Source organism: Cololabis saira, chromosome 11 (assembly GCF_033807715.1).
Source record: "Cololabis saira isolate AMF1-May2022 chromosome 11, fColSai1.1, whole genome shotgun sequence".
NCBI lineage: Eukaryota > Metazoa > Chordata > Actinopteri > Beloniformes > Belonidae > Cololabis > Cololabis saira.
The window spans coordinates 17,677,553-17,692,489 of NC_084597.1; the positions used below are offsets into that span (position 1 = coordinate 17,677,553).

Genomic DNA, 14,937 nt, shown 5'->3' on the forward strand with positions numbered 1-14,937 from the left:
AATTAATGCCTTTTAATTGGAGTGTTTTTCCTGCCACATTTCTTATTCATGAGCTGTTATTGGAGTATGACTGGAGGCCAATCAGCACGTCTGTGTCATCTCTGCTGATTGCAACCTGAGGGCCTGCAGCTCTGACAGGGGAAGAAAAAAAATCACTGCGGCATAAATGGCGTTTGTGCTGCATCTGGAGTGGATCAAGGCAAGTTTATACATGTACAACGGTGCAAATACGACAGTTTAAACACAAAAACAAAAACAAGTGCTGGGCAATATTAAGTACCCCCTTACTGCCTCCAAAGGATTTAACACCAAGTCGTCATGATGATGAACTGATCATCAGCAGGTATTTGTACCTCCTTAAAATCAGTTTTACGGTTTGCTGGTCTGTTGTGTGTTAACATAAAGCCCAGAGGGAACAACATAAGCAGCGGTCTTAAAAAAGAAATTGTTGCTGCACACCAATCTGGAAAAAGTCATTAAACCCATTTAAAAATGATTCAATATTTCATGCTCAGTGATGAGAAAGATTGTTTGCATCAGCAAATGTATCCCACGATAAAATACCTGCAATTGAAAGAGGAGAAACGACATTTCTGTTTGTACATACTGAAACGAGTCCAGCAGTGACTCAAATGTATTTGTTTGTTTAACATTTTGTTGGTAATGTCGGGTTTAAGTTATAGAAGGGTAAAGCTACAAGTATAAATATTTAATAAAAAAGCTCCCAGAAACGGATGTAAATTTAATTGGCTGAACGTTGTTTTTCTTGATGCCTCTGAAATGAATCAAGTCATGATCACTCAGACATATAATCTGACACTTGGACGGGAGTCGTCATTTCAATGACTTCACTGAACGCAAACCTGCTGGCAGACGCCCCGTTTCTGCAGAATTAGAACCTTCATTGTTTTGGTATCTTTAGCCTAAGTGAAGGTAGTGAACGTTCGTGACACTGTGTGATTATCTGAATACCTGAGAAGTCGAGCGCTGCCCCGTCCTCACCGCTCCTCCCCATCTCCAGCAGGGTGCTGAACAGAGTGCCGATGGGATCCAGAGGGTGTCCCACCCAGCCCTCCAGGTTGGTGATGGACATCGTTCCTCTGTGAAGCAGATCTGCAAGAACGGAGACCGTGCTGTCACTCTGAGGTACCACTGATTTGGAAAAACCTCCATTAGAAGGTCGCCTCCAGTGAATGAAATCTTTTCATTGTAATGTTTTATTTCACATTGATTCAATAAACCCAGAAATACTTCCAGAGTACAGGTTTTTAGAAACAGGTGCAAATTTATCCAGCACACTCATGAAAGGCTAAAATTTCAAGAGGATACACTTACATAAGTAGGGTTTCGTCCTCAGACAGACATAAAGCTACAATACCAGCTTTATAATAATAATTATTAAGATATTTGTATTGCACTTTTCATAACACTGATACCAAGTGCTTTATGAATCAGAGAATTCAATTCAGCTTTAAATAAACTGAAAAAAATAGAATTAAAATCTAAATCAATCCAATTAATATAAAACCAGAAAAAAAAATGAATAAAAGAGATTGCATCAAAGATTCCTTTGATTTGATTGATTGAGTGTTACCGGGCAACTGTCCACAGCGAACTCCACTAACGCTTTACAGCTTTAAAGCTCCAGTTGTTTCCAGGACAAAGCATGGAGCACAGTGGTGGCAGCATCATGCTTTGGAGGATTTACTCCAGCTGTTACATGTTTTTATTATTTAGCAGCTTCCATCTTCCTGGAAATGACAAACTAAGATGAGTAAATTGGAGATACGGCTTAAAATACTCCTCTAGCACCGCTCGATTATGGAGGAAAATAAAAGAAGAAATTAGTAATTTTGGTTAACACTGAAATCAATTATTTATAAAGATTACCCACTGACTTTAGAAGCATGCTGCGTTTATCAAACTTAGGCCCCGTTTACACGGAGCAAAAACTGAGGCGTTTTCATGCGTTTTGGCCGTTCGTTTACACGAAAACGCAGCTCAAAGCCCCCCAAAAACGATCATTTCTGAAAACTACGGCCAAAGTGGAGATTTTCAAAAACTCTGTTTTCACGTTTGCGTCTAAACAGAGGAAAACGGAGGAAAACGGAAGAAAAAACAGAGGAAAACAGAGGAAAACGGAGATTTAAGCTTCAGAACGTCACATATGCACCAGAAACTCACCAGCGTCATGTGTGCGACCTGTGTTTACAATTAGTTTGGCCACCGTCAATATTTTCTTGTATTTTACCTGTTTTATATTCTAAAGTCACACTTAAAAGTAACTCCACTTCTCTGTCACTCCAAACGAAAGACTCTCGGTCCGTCTTGGAAGTAAGGCCTGAATTATGGTCCTGCGTTAAATCGACGCAGAACCTACGGCGTAGGGTACGCGGCGATGCGCGCCGTACGGTGTGCGTGTCGCCGCCTACCATACGCCTTAGGCTCTGCGTTGGTGTAACGCGGAACCATAAATCAGCCTTAACTGGAAGTTACACGTGTCATTTGTTGATGTTTTTTCCAGGATTCTGATTGGCTGGCATGACGTTAACAGCGTATTTATGCGGGTCCGTGTAAACGAGGATATTTTTGAAAACGTAGAGGGGAAAATATCCGTTTTTGTAAATACCCGGCTACGTGTAAACGTGGCCTTACTAAGTGAACATTTCCAACACAGAAAACGTTGGACTGAGTTGCTTAGAAATGTTGGTCACTAAACAGCGTGACCATGATTTTACAGAAATAAATGTTACAAACCAAAGAGTGGAAGTAATCAGTTGCCTACTTACACGGAATCAGTTCACAGGAACATGTGGAAATTCAAAATAAAAAAAAAATTTGAATATAGGTACAAATATTCTGGTAATAATTTAACAGAGAAAGATAAACTTCCAGAGTTGAGGAGAATCGTAGAAGAATTAATATTAAATCATGATTAAAAGTGGACGAATTACACAGCTTTGACTCAGTATTAATCAATATTCTGCATTGATATGAATAATTGTGACCTTTTAAGCACATATCTGTGTAACAACCATGTTGGAGGTTATATGTGGGGAATCTACCTGCAGGCCAGCGTGGTATCCTGTCTGCACTAAATGAGGTTTCGGACCTACAAGATCTTCTACCTGGAAACAGGAAATACATCTGAAACGGAGGAGGATAAACAGACCTTTGTTGTGAGTGCGGAAAAGCTCCAGCTCTTTCTGCTGCTGCCTCCGCAGTGTGTTGATGATGGCGATGGCCAGCCTGAGTGCTTCTTTGGGGTAACCGTGTGATCGCAGGGCCTCCACTCGTGCGCACGCCGTCGGGACGTGCTCTGCAGGAGGCCAGATCAATCAATAACGGTGCTTTTTATTATCTTAAAGCCTGTAATGTCTGCCGTTTCCTCTCACCGTGCCACAGGGGCCACCCTCGAGCATCAAAGAGGGAGCTGTCGAGGTTGTCGTGGTAACAGTAGTTGGTGTAGTGGTCCTCGGTGATGATGTGCTGCAGGTGGGGGTCCTGCCAGTGAAGGTCGCAGGCCTCGATGGCTCGTGTGAAGACCGTCCGATGAGGTCGCGTCAACAAGTCTGTTAGGTGAAAAATTATGTTTGTTTGTTTGTTTTAAAGCCGACGTTGAGTTGGGAATAGGGCTGTTCGATTAATCGATTTTAAATCGTAATCGCGATTATGTAATTAGAACGATGTTAAAGCGTGAAAATCGTAAAATCGATTTTTCACTTTTTCGATTTTCGATTTTTTCAGATGCGGTAGACCGGCTCGTGTTCCTTGCAAAAAACTTGCAAATGTGAATAGCAAATGTAATGACTGACATTACACACCTCTACCTCCTTCATGGGTTGCATTATTATTTAGCATGCAAAGACCCAGTTTAGTTTAATTAGAAAATGTCTTGTTTTATTTAATTGGAAATATAGAGAGATATAGAGATAAAACTTTATATTTTATTATATTTTTTAAAACTTTTTTTCAACTTATTTTACAGAGTTTTGCACTTTATTCATTCATTTTTGGTTTAATAAGAGCAAAGTTTGCACTTAAAGCCCAATGGGGCAAATGTTCAATAAAAAAACAGCATATTTGAATTTCTTTGCCTTTTGTCAATTCACAAAATAATCGTAATCGAAAATCGGATTTTGAGAGAAAAAAATCGTAGTTTTATTTTTGGGCAAAATCGAACAGCCCTATTTGGGAAAATTTATTGTGAGATCTTTGAATAAAGGCTTCATTTAAAAACAGTACACAGCCGACCCGAATACACTTCAATACGCTGCAGAGCTCAGCATCCAACTACCAACCGTCCATTTGAGAGACAACTACTCCAATGTAAGAAAAGTAGGATTGGATGGGAGTTACTTTCATGGACTTGTACATCTCCACAATCAATCATGAAAACGACATTTACATTCCCCAACATGATGTGGGAGGTGTACGCCCCCCAAAAAATAAAATTCAGGCAGAAAATGAGGAACAGCATCCGGTTTTCTAAGCCAAGTAGAGAGAAGTGCAGTTTTACGAAGCGACCACCTGGAGCCCTTCTTTATTAACCCTCACGTTAAAACCTAATATCCTGACGTTAGAAAAGTTTTGGTCTCTGAAGGCGGCCTTCACGTCCACAACGACAGGGTCATGCTGAAATTAACCTTTTTGAACATTGATCCCAAGTGTGTTCAGCTGGTCACAGCTGGAAGGCTATCGGCCGTGAAGCTCCGGTGGAGGTTAGACGGAACTCCGTCAGCTTTCGTTTTAGTCGCAACATCTGAAAATGAGGATGGATGGACCAATTCAGTCACAGTGACTGTAGGGTAGCATCAGTTAGCATCTCAGAACCAATGTTCACCCACATCATGACAGTTAACCCAAAATACGACCAGGGCCGTGTACATGAGTTAAAACGCAGTCCTTTTCCAAATTTAGCCTGAGCTAAAATGGACAGTTTGTAGTGACCAAGTAAGTCGAAAAAAATGATGTTGACCCCTTCAGTGACATCACAGAGTAGGGCTGGTCGATATATCGAGATTTTAATATATATCGATATATTTTCAAACGCGATATGGTACGAGACAATATCGTTTATATCGATTTAAAAAAAAAAAAAAAAAATTATTTTGATATAGCTTATTTTGTGACAAATTGACTTGAATGTTTTATTTGAGATTTGCACAAATATTTTGTTATTTGCACAACTGTCAACCTCAGTGGAAAAGTCTGCCTGTTACTGTCTACATTGTATTAATTGTACAGTGTATTTTAATTTCATTGTTATGCAGGAAAGGGATATTTGTTTTATTTTATTCAAGTAGCATTTCTATTCTATATATGCAGGCAGTTTATTTTTATTTCATTTGTTTTATACATTTTGATATTGTGCAGATCTCTGTTAATAAAGGAACCTGTGTGACATTTGGCACGAGGCTTTGTATTAAAACTGACTGTTTTTTTAAGGGTTTAACTCAGAAAAAAATGAAGCTAACAGAGATGCTATGCTATAATGCTTTGGGGGAAACCCCAATTATGTCACAGAAAAAATATCGAGATATATCGAGTATCGCCATTCAGCTAGAAAATTTCGAGATATGACTTTTGGTCCATATCGCCCAGCCCTATCACAGAGGTATTGTCCAGTTCTTTTTACACAGCCTGGTGGATAAAATAGCAAAATACTTAGTAGTATAGAGTATATAGAGTATAAACTTCGAAAAAACATGTTGGATGTCAGTAACACAGGTATTTTACAAAAAGAATGAAGGACAACGGTTGTCTTTCTTCTCATGTGAGACACATTTTTACCACCTGATGGAAATGTTCACGAGTGTGTATTTTCTCTGATTTAGTAGAAGCACGTGGAAGAATAAAGGCCAGGAGGAGCTCCAGGACCTCGACCGTGTTATTAGGCTCATTCTATTAGCCACACTAAAAAGGTAATAAGGCTCACAGGCATTGAGGTCGAAGGAGGGAGACTTGATTAAACTAGAGGAGGAGGGTGCAGAAAAGAGGCCTTAACAGTGTTAAAACAGCAGCAGAACAGAGGAGGAGGAGGAGTAGAAGATGCTGCAGGAGACACCAGAGAGAATAGATGACATGTAGGAAAGGGTCTGGTGATAAAACAAAGGGAGGCTGCGCTTCTGCCGGGTGTAATCTCACCTGGGTTGCCGGGAGGGCCCTGAGGCAGAGCGTTGGTCAGATTGGTCAGCTCGCTGCCATGGTTACCATCCTCCAAGGGACAGACGTCCACACTGTTCCACCTGCGGAGCTGTCGAAGCCAGAAACCCTTCTGATCAGGTTTATAGTGGGGGTTCAGCACGATGCACATCCACAGGGCGCCTGCACAGAGCACAAACCGAGATCCGGCTCAGACGGGAGACACGGGAACAGACACTCGTACTCGCCCTTTACAATCAAAGCTGATTTAGACTTTTAGACGGAACATTTTTACTTATTTTTCTTTTACTTTGGTTCATCTTTACTTTAATTTTCTCATTGATCTTTTTGGTCTGAAGCTAATTTCTTACATTACAGCAGCACAAAGAACTTTTTTTCATGTTAAAACACCAGATTAAATTTCATTTGAAGGAATATTAGAGTGTGTCTAGGAGGCAGCATGTAGCGCTGGCCATCTCCTGTCATTAACAGTCGCCAAAAACCCAAACTAACTTTGTAACCCGTCTCAGTGGTTTCACTTTACGGTCCTATGAAACAAGCTCACAGAGCTGAACAGGCGACAAAGACTCAAGAATTGGTTTGTTCCTCAGAGTTTCAGTCTAATTATCAGGGGGGAGTCCAGGAGAGAGACGGCCTCTGGATGCCAGCGGATACTAGGGCTGTTCGATTAATCGATTTTAAATCGTAATCGCGATTATGTAATTAGAACGATGTTAAAACGTGAAAATCGTAAAATCGATTTTTCACTTTTTTTTTTTTTTTTTTTTTACCTTGTCTGCACACATATTAATGATTGATACCATATTAATGATTGATGGAAATACCTCTCAATACCTGCGACAAGTGCCCCACCAGAGAGGCTCTTTAGTGTAGGAGGGGGCGTTGGAACCATGGTGATATACTAACATGCCACTGGTAGACCGGCTCGTGTTCCTTGCAAAAAACTTGCAAATGTGAATAGCAAATGTAATGACTGACATTTCACACCTCTACCTCCTTCATGGGTTGCATCATTATTTAGCATGCAAAGACCCAGTTTAGTTTAATTAGAAAATGTCTTTTTTTATTTACGGTAATTGGAAATATAACTTACTGTATGTTTGCAAGTGCTGATTTGCTGGGTTTTTTTTTTTCAGAGATAAAACTTTATATTTTATTATATTTTTTAAAACTTTTTTTCAACTTATTTTACAGAGTTTTGCACTTTATTCATTCATTTTTGGTTTAATAAGAGCAAAGTTTGCACTTAAAGCCCAATGGGGCAAATCGTAATCGAAAATCGGATTTTGAGAGAAAAAAATCGAGATTTTATTTTTGGGCAAAATCGAACAGCCCTAGCGGATACTAAATCAGCCAATCAAAGACTAAAACCCTGTTTATCCAGGATCTTATTAGTAATCCTGCTGCCATCCCGGTTGGTTTTGGATCCTTCTCTATGAGTCATCATGTAAAGCCCGCCTCCATCCTGCTGTGATTGGTTTGGTAGATTCTGCACCGCTGGAAATGCTTGTGGAGGCGTACCCCCTGAGAAAGAAGTGTTGTTGGTGATACTTAGTACTTACTAATTATACACATCTGATATTAAAAATAGAGACAGTAATGAGTTTATTACGTAAACCGGGCTGCAAGGCGTCGTCAGCAGGTGGCCATAGAGTCAACTTTACACACGACAGAAATGTCATAGTACGAACCAATACTGGTCTGCCTGTCGCTGATTGATGCCAAAAAAAAGCAACCATTTTATCAAAAACTGGAAAACCGTCCACGTGACGACTGTCACTGGCTCTACTGAGACGTGCACTATGGGAAATGTTGTGTGAAGTAGACTAGTGAGTATTTTTTTCCCAGAAGCTTTAAATTGTTACGTTGTGTTTTGCTCTGTAAACAGTTAAACTCTGAATTATTCAGTCTGTTTTATTTGTTTTTAAACAGAAAATCAACACATCAAAGAAGCTACGAGCAGATAAGTTTGTTTTTTTTGCTTCAAAAATGATTCAATGTGTCAGGAATCACACAGATTAATTCTCCTTTGATCGATTAGTCGACCAGTGTGAGACCGACATTATCGAGTAAAACAAGGAAGAGGGGGAACATGGACATAACGAAATGAAAAGAAGGGAGATGAGATGAGATGAGAAAGGAAGAAGAGGAAGAAGTAGTGATTGTAGGAGGGATGCAGAGGATGAGAGAGGTTTTATCCTCTGTCTCTTTGTCAAGACAGCAGGAAGGACAAGAAGGGAAGAGCAGCATCAGGCGAGTGATGAAATGCAGAGAAAGATCCCTCAACGGCAACACGGGAGGAGAACAAACGAGAAGGTGGTACAGGAAGTACGGAAGCTGAGATCAATCAACATGAACTGCAGCAGAGGAGGCTCTTAAATTTACAGGTTCAACATCTTAACGAGTCACAAGAAAATACAGCTCAAAGTCCAACGGACCTGATCAATAACAGCCTCCAGCAATTAGTCTGAGCCAAGTGTGAAGACGGCCCGTGTCAGTTTAACACAGGCATTTGCTAATTCACACTGAAAAGTGTCAACGGGATGATGAGTCGGCAGAGAAACAGTCACTATTGATTCCGGGGTTTTAATAAGAACTATAAACCACATTTTAAAGCAATCCAGTCAGCTGCAGTTGATATAATTAACTTTACATGACATCCTCCAATTGACATTATGGGAAAAAGAATCACAAATAACCTAAAAACTGAAACCTGAGACTGAACACAAACTTGTCACTCAGATTTCGCTGTTCCAAACTGTGACATCACAGACCAGATCAGATCTGTATCTTGGAGGCAAACCCCACAGAAGGGGGTGGAGTTGAGTCAAAAGGCCGACACCGCCCCCTAAAGCAGACCGCTGTGAACAGAGCTTTAAAATCATGGTTTAAAACTGAGCTTTTATGCTGTAGACTTGTTGGATGTTTTTCTTTTGTTGACTTTAAGGTATCACCTTAAAGTTTCTTGTCACTCCATCACATCCGAGACATGTCGCTCGAAGGTCTACAAGGATGCACGAAGATTAATTACGAGTCAGGTATCTTGTACTTTGGTCTGTCAGATCATTGACCATCTATATGTGTCTACATTTCTCTCTTTTTTTAATTGTTTTATTATAAAAATCAGGACACGTCTTCATTATGCAATGACCTCAACAATGCAAAGTTTCTTCCCTGCATGAAGACTAATCCTGTTTCTACAAAGAAACAAAGACACATTATTTCATTCGTTCATTGGGTGCATCAGTTGCAGGTTACTGCATCTGTTTTTCCTTGACAACACAGATGTAGTAACCTGTAAGGTGTTTGCCGTCATCGTTGTACCTAGTTCATCCCACAGCTGCCGATACTTGTCAGTCATGGCGGTCCCCTGTTGCCTCCACAGCGCCAGTCTGGGGTCACCCATGAACTGCTCTGTGATCAGCGTTAACATGCGAGCGCCGTTTGAGTCCCTCATCTTCAGCATCTCTCTCACCTGCGGAGTCGAAAGGGGAGGTGGGTTAACTTTACATATAACTTGCATTTGATCTGAACAAGAAATCGATTCAGTTCAAGATATTTTCTATTCTTAAATACCACAAAACCATAGAGTTGAAGGAGTCCACCATTCCATCTATCCATCCATCCATCCATCCATCCATCCATCCATCCATCCATCCATCCATCCACCCATCCATTAGGGATGGGCGGTATGGACTAAAAAATGTATCACGATAATTTCTGGCATTTATCCCGATAACGATAAAAATGACGATAAAAAAAATACCAATTCAACTCCATCTTTTCAACTATAAATCTATCTCGCTCTCAGATCCGCCATGTTTGTTACACAAAAACGTCATCAACGGGAATTTATCCTTCTTTCTTTCTTTCTTTCTTTCTTTCTTTCTTTCTTTCTTTCTTTCTTTCTTTCTTTCTTTCTTTCTTTCTTTCTTTCTTTCTTTCTTTCTTTCTTTCTTTCTTTCTTTCTTTCTTTCTTTCTTTCTTTCCTTCCTTCCTTCCTTCCTTCCTTCCTTCCTTCCTTCCTTCCTTCCTTCCTTCCTTCCTTCCTTCCTTCCTTCCTTCCTTCCTTCCTTCCTTCCTTCCTTCCTTCCTTCTTTCCTCCTGCTCTCTCCTTCCTTCTTCCCTTCTTCCTTCCTTCCTTCCTTCCTTCCTTCCTTCCTTCCTTCCTTCCTTCCTTCCTTCTTTTTTCCCTTCCTTCCTCCTTTCCTTGTTTTCTCCCTTCCTTCTCCCCTTTCTTTCTTTCTTTCTTTCTTTCTTTCTTTCTTTCCTTCCTTCCTTCCTTCCTTCCTTCCTTCCTTCCTTCCTTCCTTCCTTCCTTCCTTCCTTCCTTCCTTCCTTCCTTCCTTCCTTCCTTCCTTCCTTCCTTCCTTCTTCCCTTCCTTCCTTCCTTCTTTTTTCCCTTCCTTCCTTCTTTTCTCCTGCTCTCTCCTTCCTTCCTTCCTTCCTTCCTTCCTTCCTTCCTTCCTTCCTTCCTTCCTTCCTTCCTTCCTTCCTTCCTTCCTTCCTTCCTTCCTTCCTTCCTTCCTTCCTTCCTTCCTTCCTTCCTTCATTCCTTCCTTCCTTCCTTCCTTCCTGTACGTTGTGCGTGGATTTAACACAGAACCATAAATCAGTTTTACACAAAAACATCATCAACGGGAATTTATCGTTTTTACGCGAGATGACAATTTCTTATCGTGAGGAATTTTTTTGACGGTATATCGTGAATGGTAAAATATCGCCCATTCCTACCATCCATCCATCCATCCATCCATACACAGCTGTAGTAAACAGCTCTAACGATGGATTGTCCAGCCAGCAGAGAGATGAGCTCTCTCGTGCGTGACCTGGATCTTGACTGGTCATGCTCTAAGGGGCATCCTAACCAGGTTCCCAGACCAGGAGCAGCGAATCTCCTCAGCATCAAATCCTCTCTCCCCATCTCTAAGGGAAGTCCAACCACTCTGTGGAGGAAACTCCTTTCAGCTTCTTGTATCTGTGATCTTAGTTGGTTGCAGGTTAGGGTTGGAGCGTAGATCGATCGGTAAACACAGACCCCCTTTGGCTCAACTCCACCACAACAGACCGGTAGAGTCCGTATACCTGCCAAAAATAGACTGATCTGCCTGCAGATCTCAACCTTCATCCTGCCCTTGTAACCAAGACCCCGACATACTTTAATCTTCCTGCTGCCGCAGGACCTCCTCCCAAACCTGGAGAAGAGGTTCCACTAACCGTTTTTGTTGCAAAAACAAATTGAAGGGGTTTAGTAGCAGTTCTGAATGCTGTTAGATCCTCCTGTACGAGTCATCACATACATATCCGCCCTGCAGCGACTGGTGGAGCTGGCTGTGGATGGGACCATAAGTATTACAATGTAGAACCCCCATCATAGCACCACGCCCCCTTCCACCTAGACCAGGGGTCGGCAACCCAAAATGTTGAAAGAGCCATATTGGACCAAAAACACAAAAAACAAATATGTCTGGAGCCGCAAAAAATGAAAAGTCTTGTATGTATAAGCCTTAGAATGAAGGAAAATGGCGAAAGGCGAAATCAAAATGTTGAGAAAAAAGTCAAAATTTCGAGAGAAAAGTCGAAATGTCGAGATTAATGTTGAAGTACAATCTTGAGAAAAAAGTCGAAATGTCGAGAAAAAAGTTGAAATGTCGAGATTAAAAAGGAAAGGAAAAAGGAAGAAAAAAAGAGAAAAAAAGGAAAGAGAAAAGAGAAAAAAAGGGAAAAGATGAAGAAAAAACAGATAAAAAAGAGAAAAAAAAGAAAAAGAAGAAAGGGGAAAAAAAATTAAAATGAAGAAAAAAAGGAAAGAAAAATGTCAAACATTTTTGAAAAATTCTCCAGGGAGCCACTAGGGCGGCGCTAAAGAGCCGCATACGGCTCTGGAGCCGCGAGTTGCCGACCCCTGACCTAGACATTCACCAATTCTACCGTCCCCGCAATAGTTGAAAAACTTAAATTGAGCATAGAGGTGAACGATATATGCCTTACAGGATTAAATTTAAAATAATCTTAATGCAGGGTAATGTAGTCGACATACATTCATAGTTAAGTCTGTGTAGACACAAAACACCCTCAATATGATCGTCCATCTCAAAGTTTCACCAGATATCCTGAAATGGCATTAAAAAAAAAGAAAAAAAGGGACCAGACCCATTTCACGAGAGAGAATTTTCACAGAGAAAAAGGCACGACTCGCGCCTTATTTTCATGTGCTACTCTGCACTTGTGCGATACATCTGAAAAAGTAAATCAATCTTGAACCTGGTATTTAGTTTGACGCCTGTTTGCATAAACTCAAAAATATAATAGGAACATGCAGTTTGAATACAGATGGGTTCCTTTCTTCTTTGCCTTAAGGAACATTTCATCTGTATAAAAGGAACGAGCTTCCCGAGATGCGGATGGGAATGACACAGATCCTTGTGGTACTCCTTATTTACCCTCCAGTGGAGGTTTCTGCAGCTGCATTTACAGAAATAGACATGACAAAATCACGAGAGACATGACTTGGTTTGAGTGTCTGCACCTTGCTGAACAGTAAGTTGAGCTGCTTTCCCGAGCCATGGTACCCGCCCTGGGAGAGAAAGAGCTTGACCTGTTCCTGGACTTGCTCCTCGTCCAAATGCCAACAGTTTTCGTCGTCCACACTCGCCCCTGCCGTTGGATCTGGAGCTCCTGCAGCAAAGAAAAAAAAAACTGTGAGAAACTTTTTGGATGTTTTTAATGTACAGCCGTCAAATAATTACTTTTAACAGTTATCTGGAAGAACCTGATGGAATACGAAGACTATTCCCCTCTAAAATGTGTTGGACACGTAGTAGCAAAAAATGCAAATACTGTATGGATATTCTCTTCCACGTGAATATGCTTACATCAGCAAGCACATTGATCCACCTTCTGCATTAATGCATCAATATTAGTGCTGGCCAAGCTTAAACTCTAATCAATAGTATAATCCAAAACAACAACAACAAGCCTGCACAAGCAACATTTTTAACTCTCCATGCCTCTCCCGGGAGGACTGAATCCTCAAGATTCCAGGAAAATGGATTCCAAAGTTCAAATAATTCAGCCTGAAATATCCAAAACACAAAAACTGTATTTTTACTTCAGACACAAAATCTTTTCAATGTAACTGAATCATTCATGAAACAAGAAAACTGCATGTTAGAAACGTGAAATGAACAATAACACCTGTGCTATTTAAGACCTGATTTAGTACAATAACTGCAGGATAAAAGTATAACCAGTAGAAAATGTTCTTCAGACAGCGGTATTCTCTATAAACAAGCAACAACTGAGCTGATGACATCACATGCCGTTTCTGCAGTAGACGACATGGATGGAAGCTTAGACGGTGCAGGGTCCAGAGACGCTCCTTCACTGTGACATGTCCATAGGTAAACACTGCAGTCCCTGCTTCACTCCGACTGCACTGACTGCTGAGGTTGAGACGGTTAGGAGTCTGAGACGAGTTCCCGCAGGTTTACCTGCTAAAAACTAGCAGCATAATAGGTGACGTCTTCCTCCGTGTGGTTTTATTCTAGGTTATTACTTTGAAGACGGAAACCTCGGTCAGCTGCGCCCTGTTTCCCGTTGTCATGGCTACCAATTAGAGCTGGGTATCTTCACTGACCTCCCGATACGATACGATTCCGATACACTAGGTCCCAAAACGATACGATTTCCGATACGATACGATTCGATATCGATATTCTGGTTACAATAAGGGAATAACATGATCCTTCAACGCGCCACGTCCGGCCAGAGAAGCCCCACCCTGCCTGGTGAAAAGAAGCAGCCTGCTCACTCCTCAAGGAAGGAGGAGACTTGAGCTCAGTGCAGGGCCTCCCGGGGTTGGTAGATGGAGCAATGCCCAGGACTGACTTAGGTAGGAGCACTGGGTGATAAAATGGGGGAAAAAACAGGATTTAAAAAAAAAAAAAATTTAAATCGATACTTGGATTTATGTATCGATAATCGTTCCTACACATGCATATCGATAAAATATCGATATATCGATGTTTTTAACCCACCCCTACTACCAATCATAACAGTGTTGAAAAGTACCAGAACTTCAGAAGAAAAGGTTTTAGGTGCACATCATCCACACCCAGCATTTTGTTGGGGCAGCAGTCTGAGCAGAGAAGCCCAAACCTCCCTCTCTCTTTCAAACACCTCATCCAGCTCCTCTGGGGAATATAGAGACAACCTCTCCAGCATGTCCTGGGTCTGCCCCGAGGCCTTTTGCTTCCTCATATGGTTTATTGTCCAGGCAGCACAGATCCACAAATCAAGAGCTTCAGCAGCTAATTTAAAAAGGGAAGTTTGTAGAAGTAGAAATGTAATCTTCAGGAATCAGGTTCCTCTCCTCTGGAACCAGCTGCCTGTTTGTGTTTGGGAAGCATACACCCTCTCTACCTTTAACATTAAGCTTAAATCCTTCCTTTTTGATGAAGTTTATAGTCAGGGATGACTCAGGTACCCTGAAATATCAATATTTATGCAGCTATAGGCATTTAATGCTGGGAGACCTGCCATGATGCACTTCTCCTCACTCTGTTCTCTTCTACTCCAAATCTATTAATTATGTCATTGTTGTTGTTAATAACCTGTGTTCCTTTTTCTGAGCAGATGTTCCTGATATGTTGTTGTTCTCTTCTCTTTCCCGTCCTCTAAAAAAGCTCCAACTGGTTGATGGAGATGGTCGTCCTTCCTGGGTCTGGTCCAGTTTTTCCTTTCCACAGTCGCACGGTGCTTGGTCAGGAT

The 14,937-nt window shown here is 41.1% G+C and overlaps 1 protein-coding gene across 1 annotated transcript in view; it reads right to left on the reverse strand.

The window, feature by feature from the left end:
* Positions 1-14,937, reverse strand: part of zswim6 (zinc finger, SWIM-type containing 6) — a 72,569-nt gene that overhangs the window by 21,109 nt on the left and 36,523 nt on the right. The window contains exons 3-8 of the mRNA XM_061733859.1: positions 12,695-12,843; positions 9,490-9,640; positions 6,148-6,327; positions 3,396-3,572; positions 3,173-3,319; positions 973-1,113 (exon numbers count right to left, since the gene is read on the reverse strand). Of these exons, the coding sequence (XP_061589843.1) occupies positions 973-1,113; positions 3,173-3,319; positions 3,396-3,572; positions 6,148-6,327; positions 9,490-9,640; positions 12,695-12,843 (945 nt within the window). The remainder of the gene's footprint in view (positions 1-972; positions 1,114-3,172; positions 3,320-3,395; positions 3,573-6,147; positions 6,328-9,489; positions 9,641-12,694; positions 12,844-14,937) is intronic.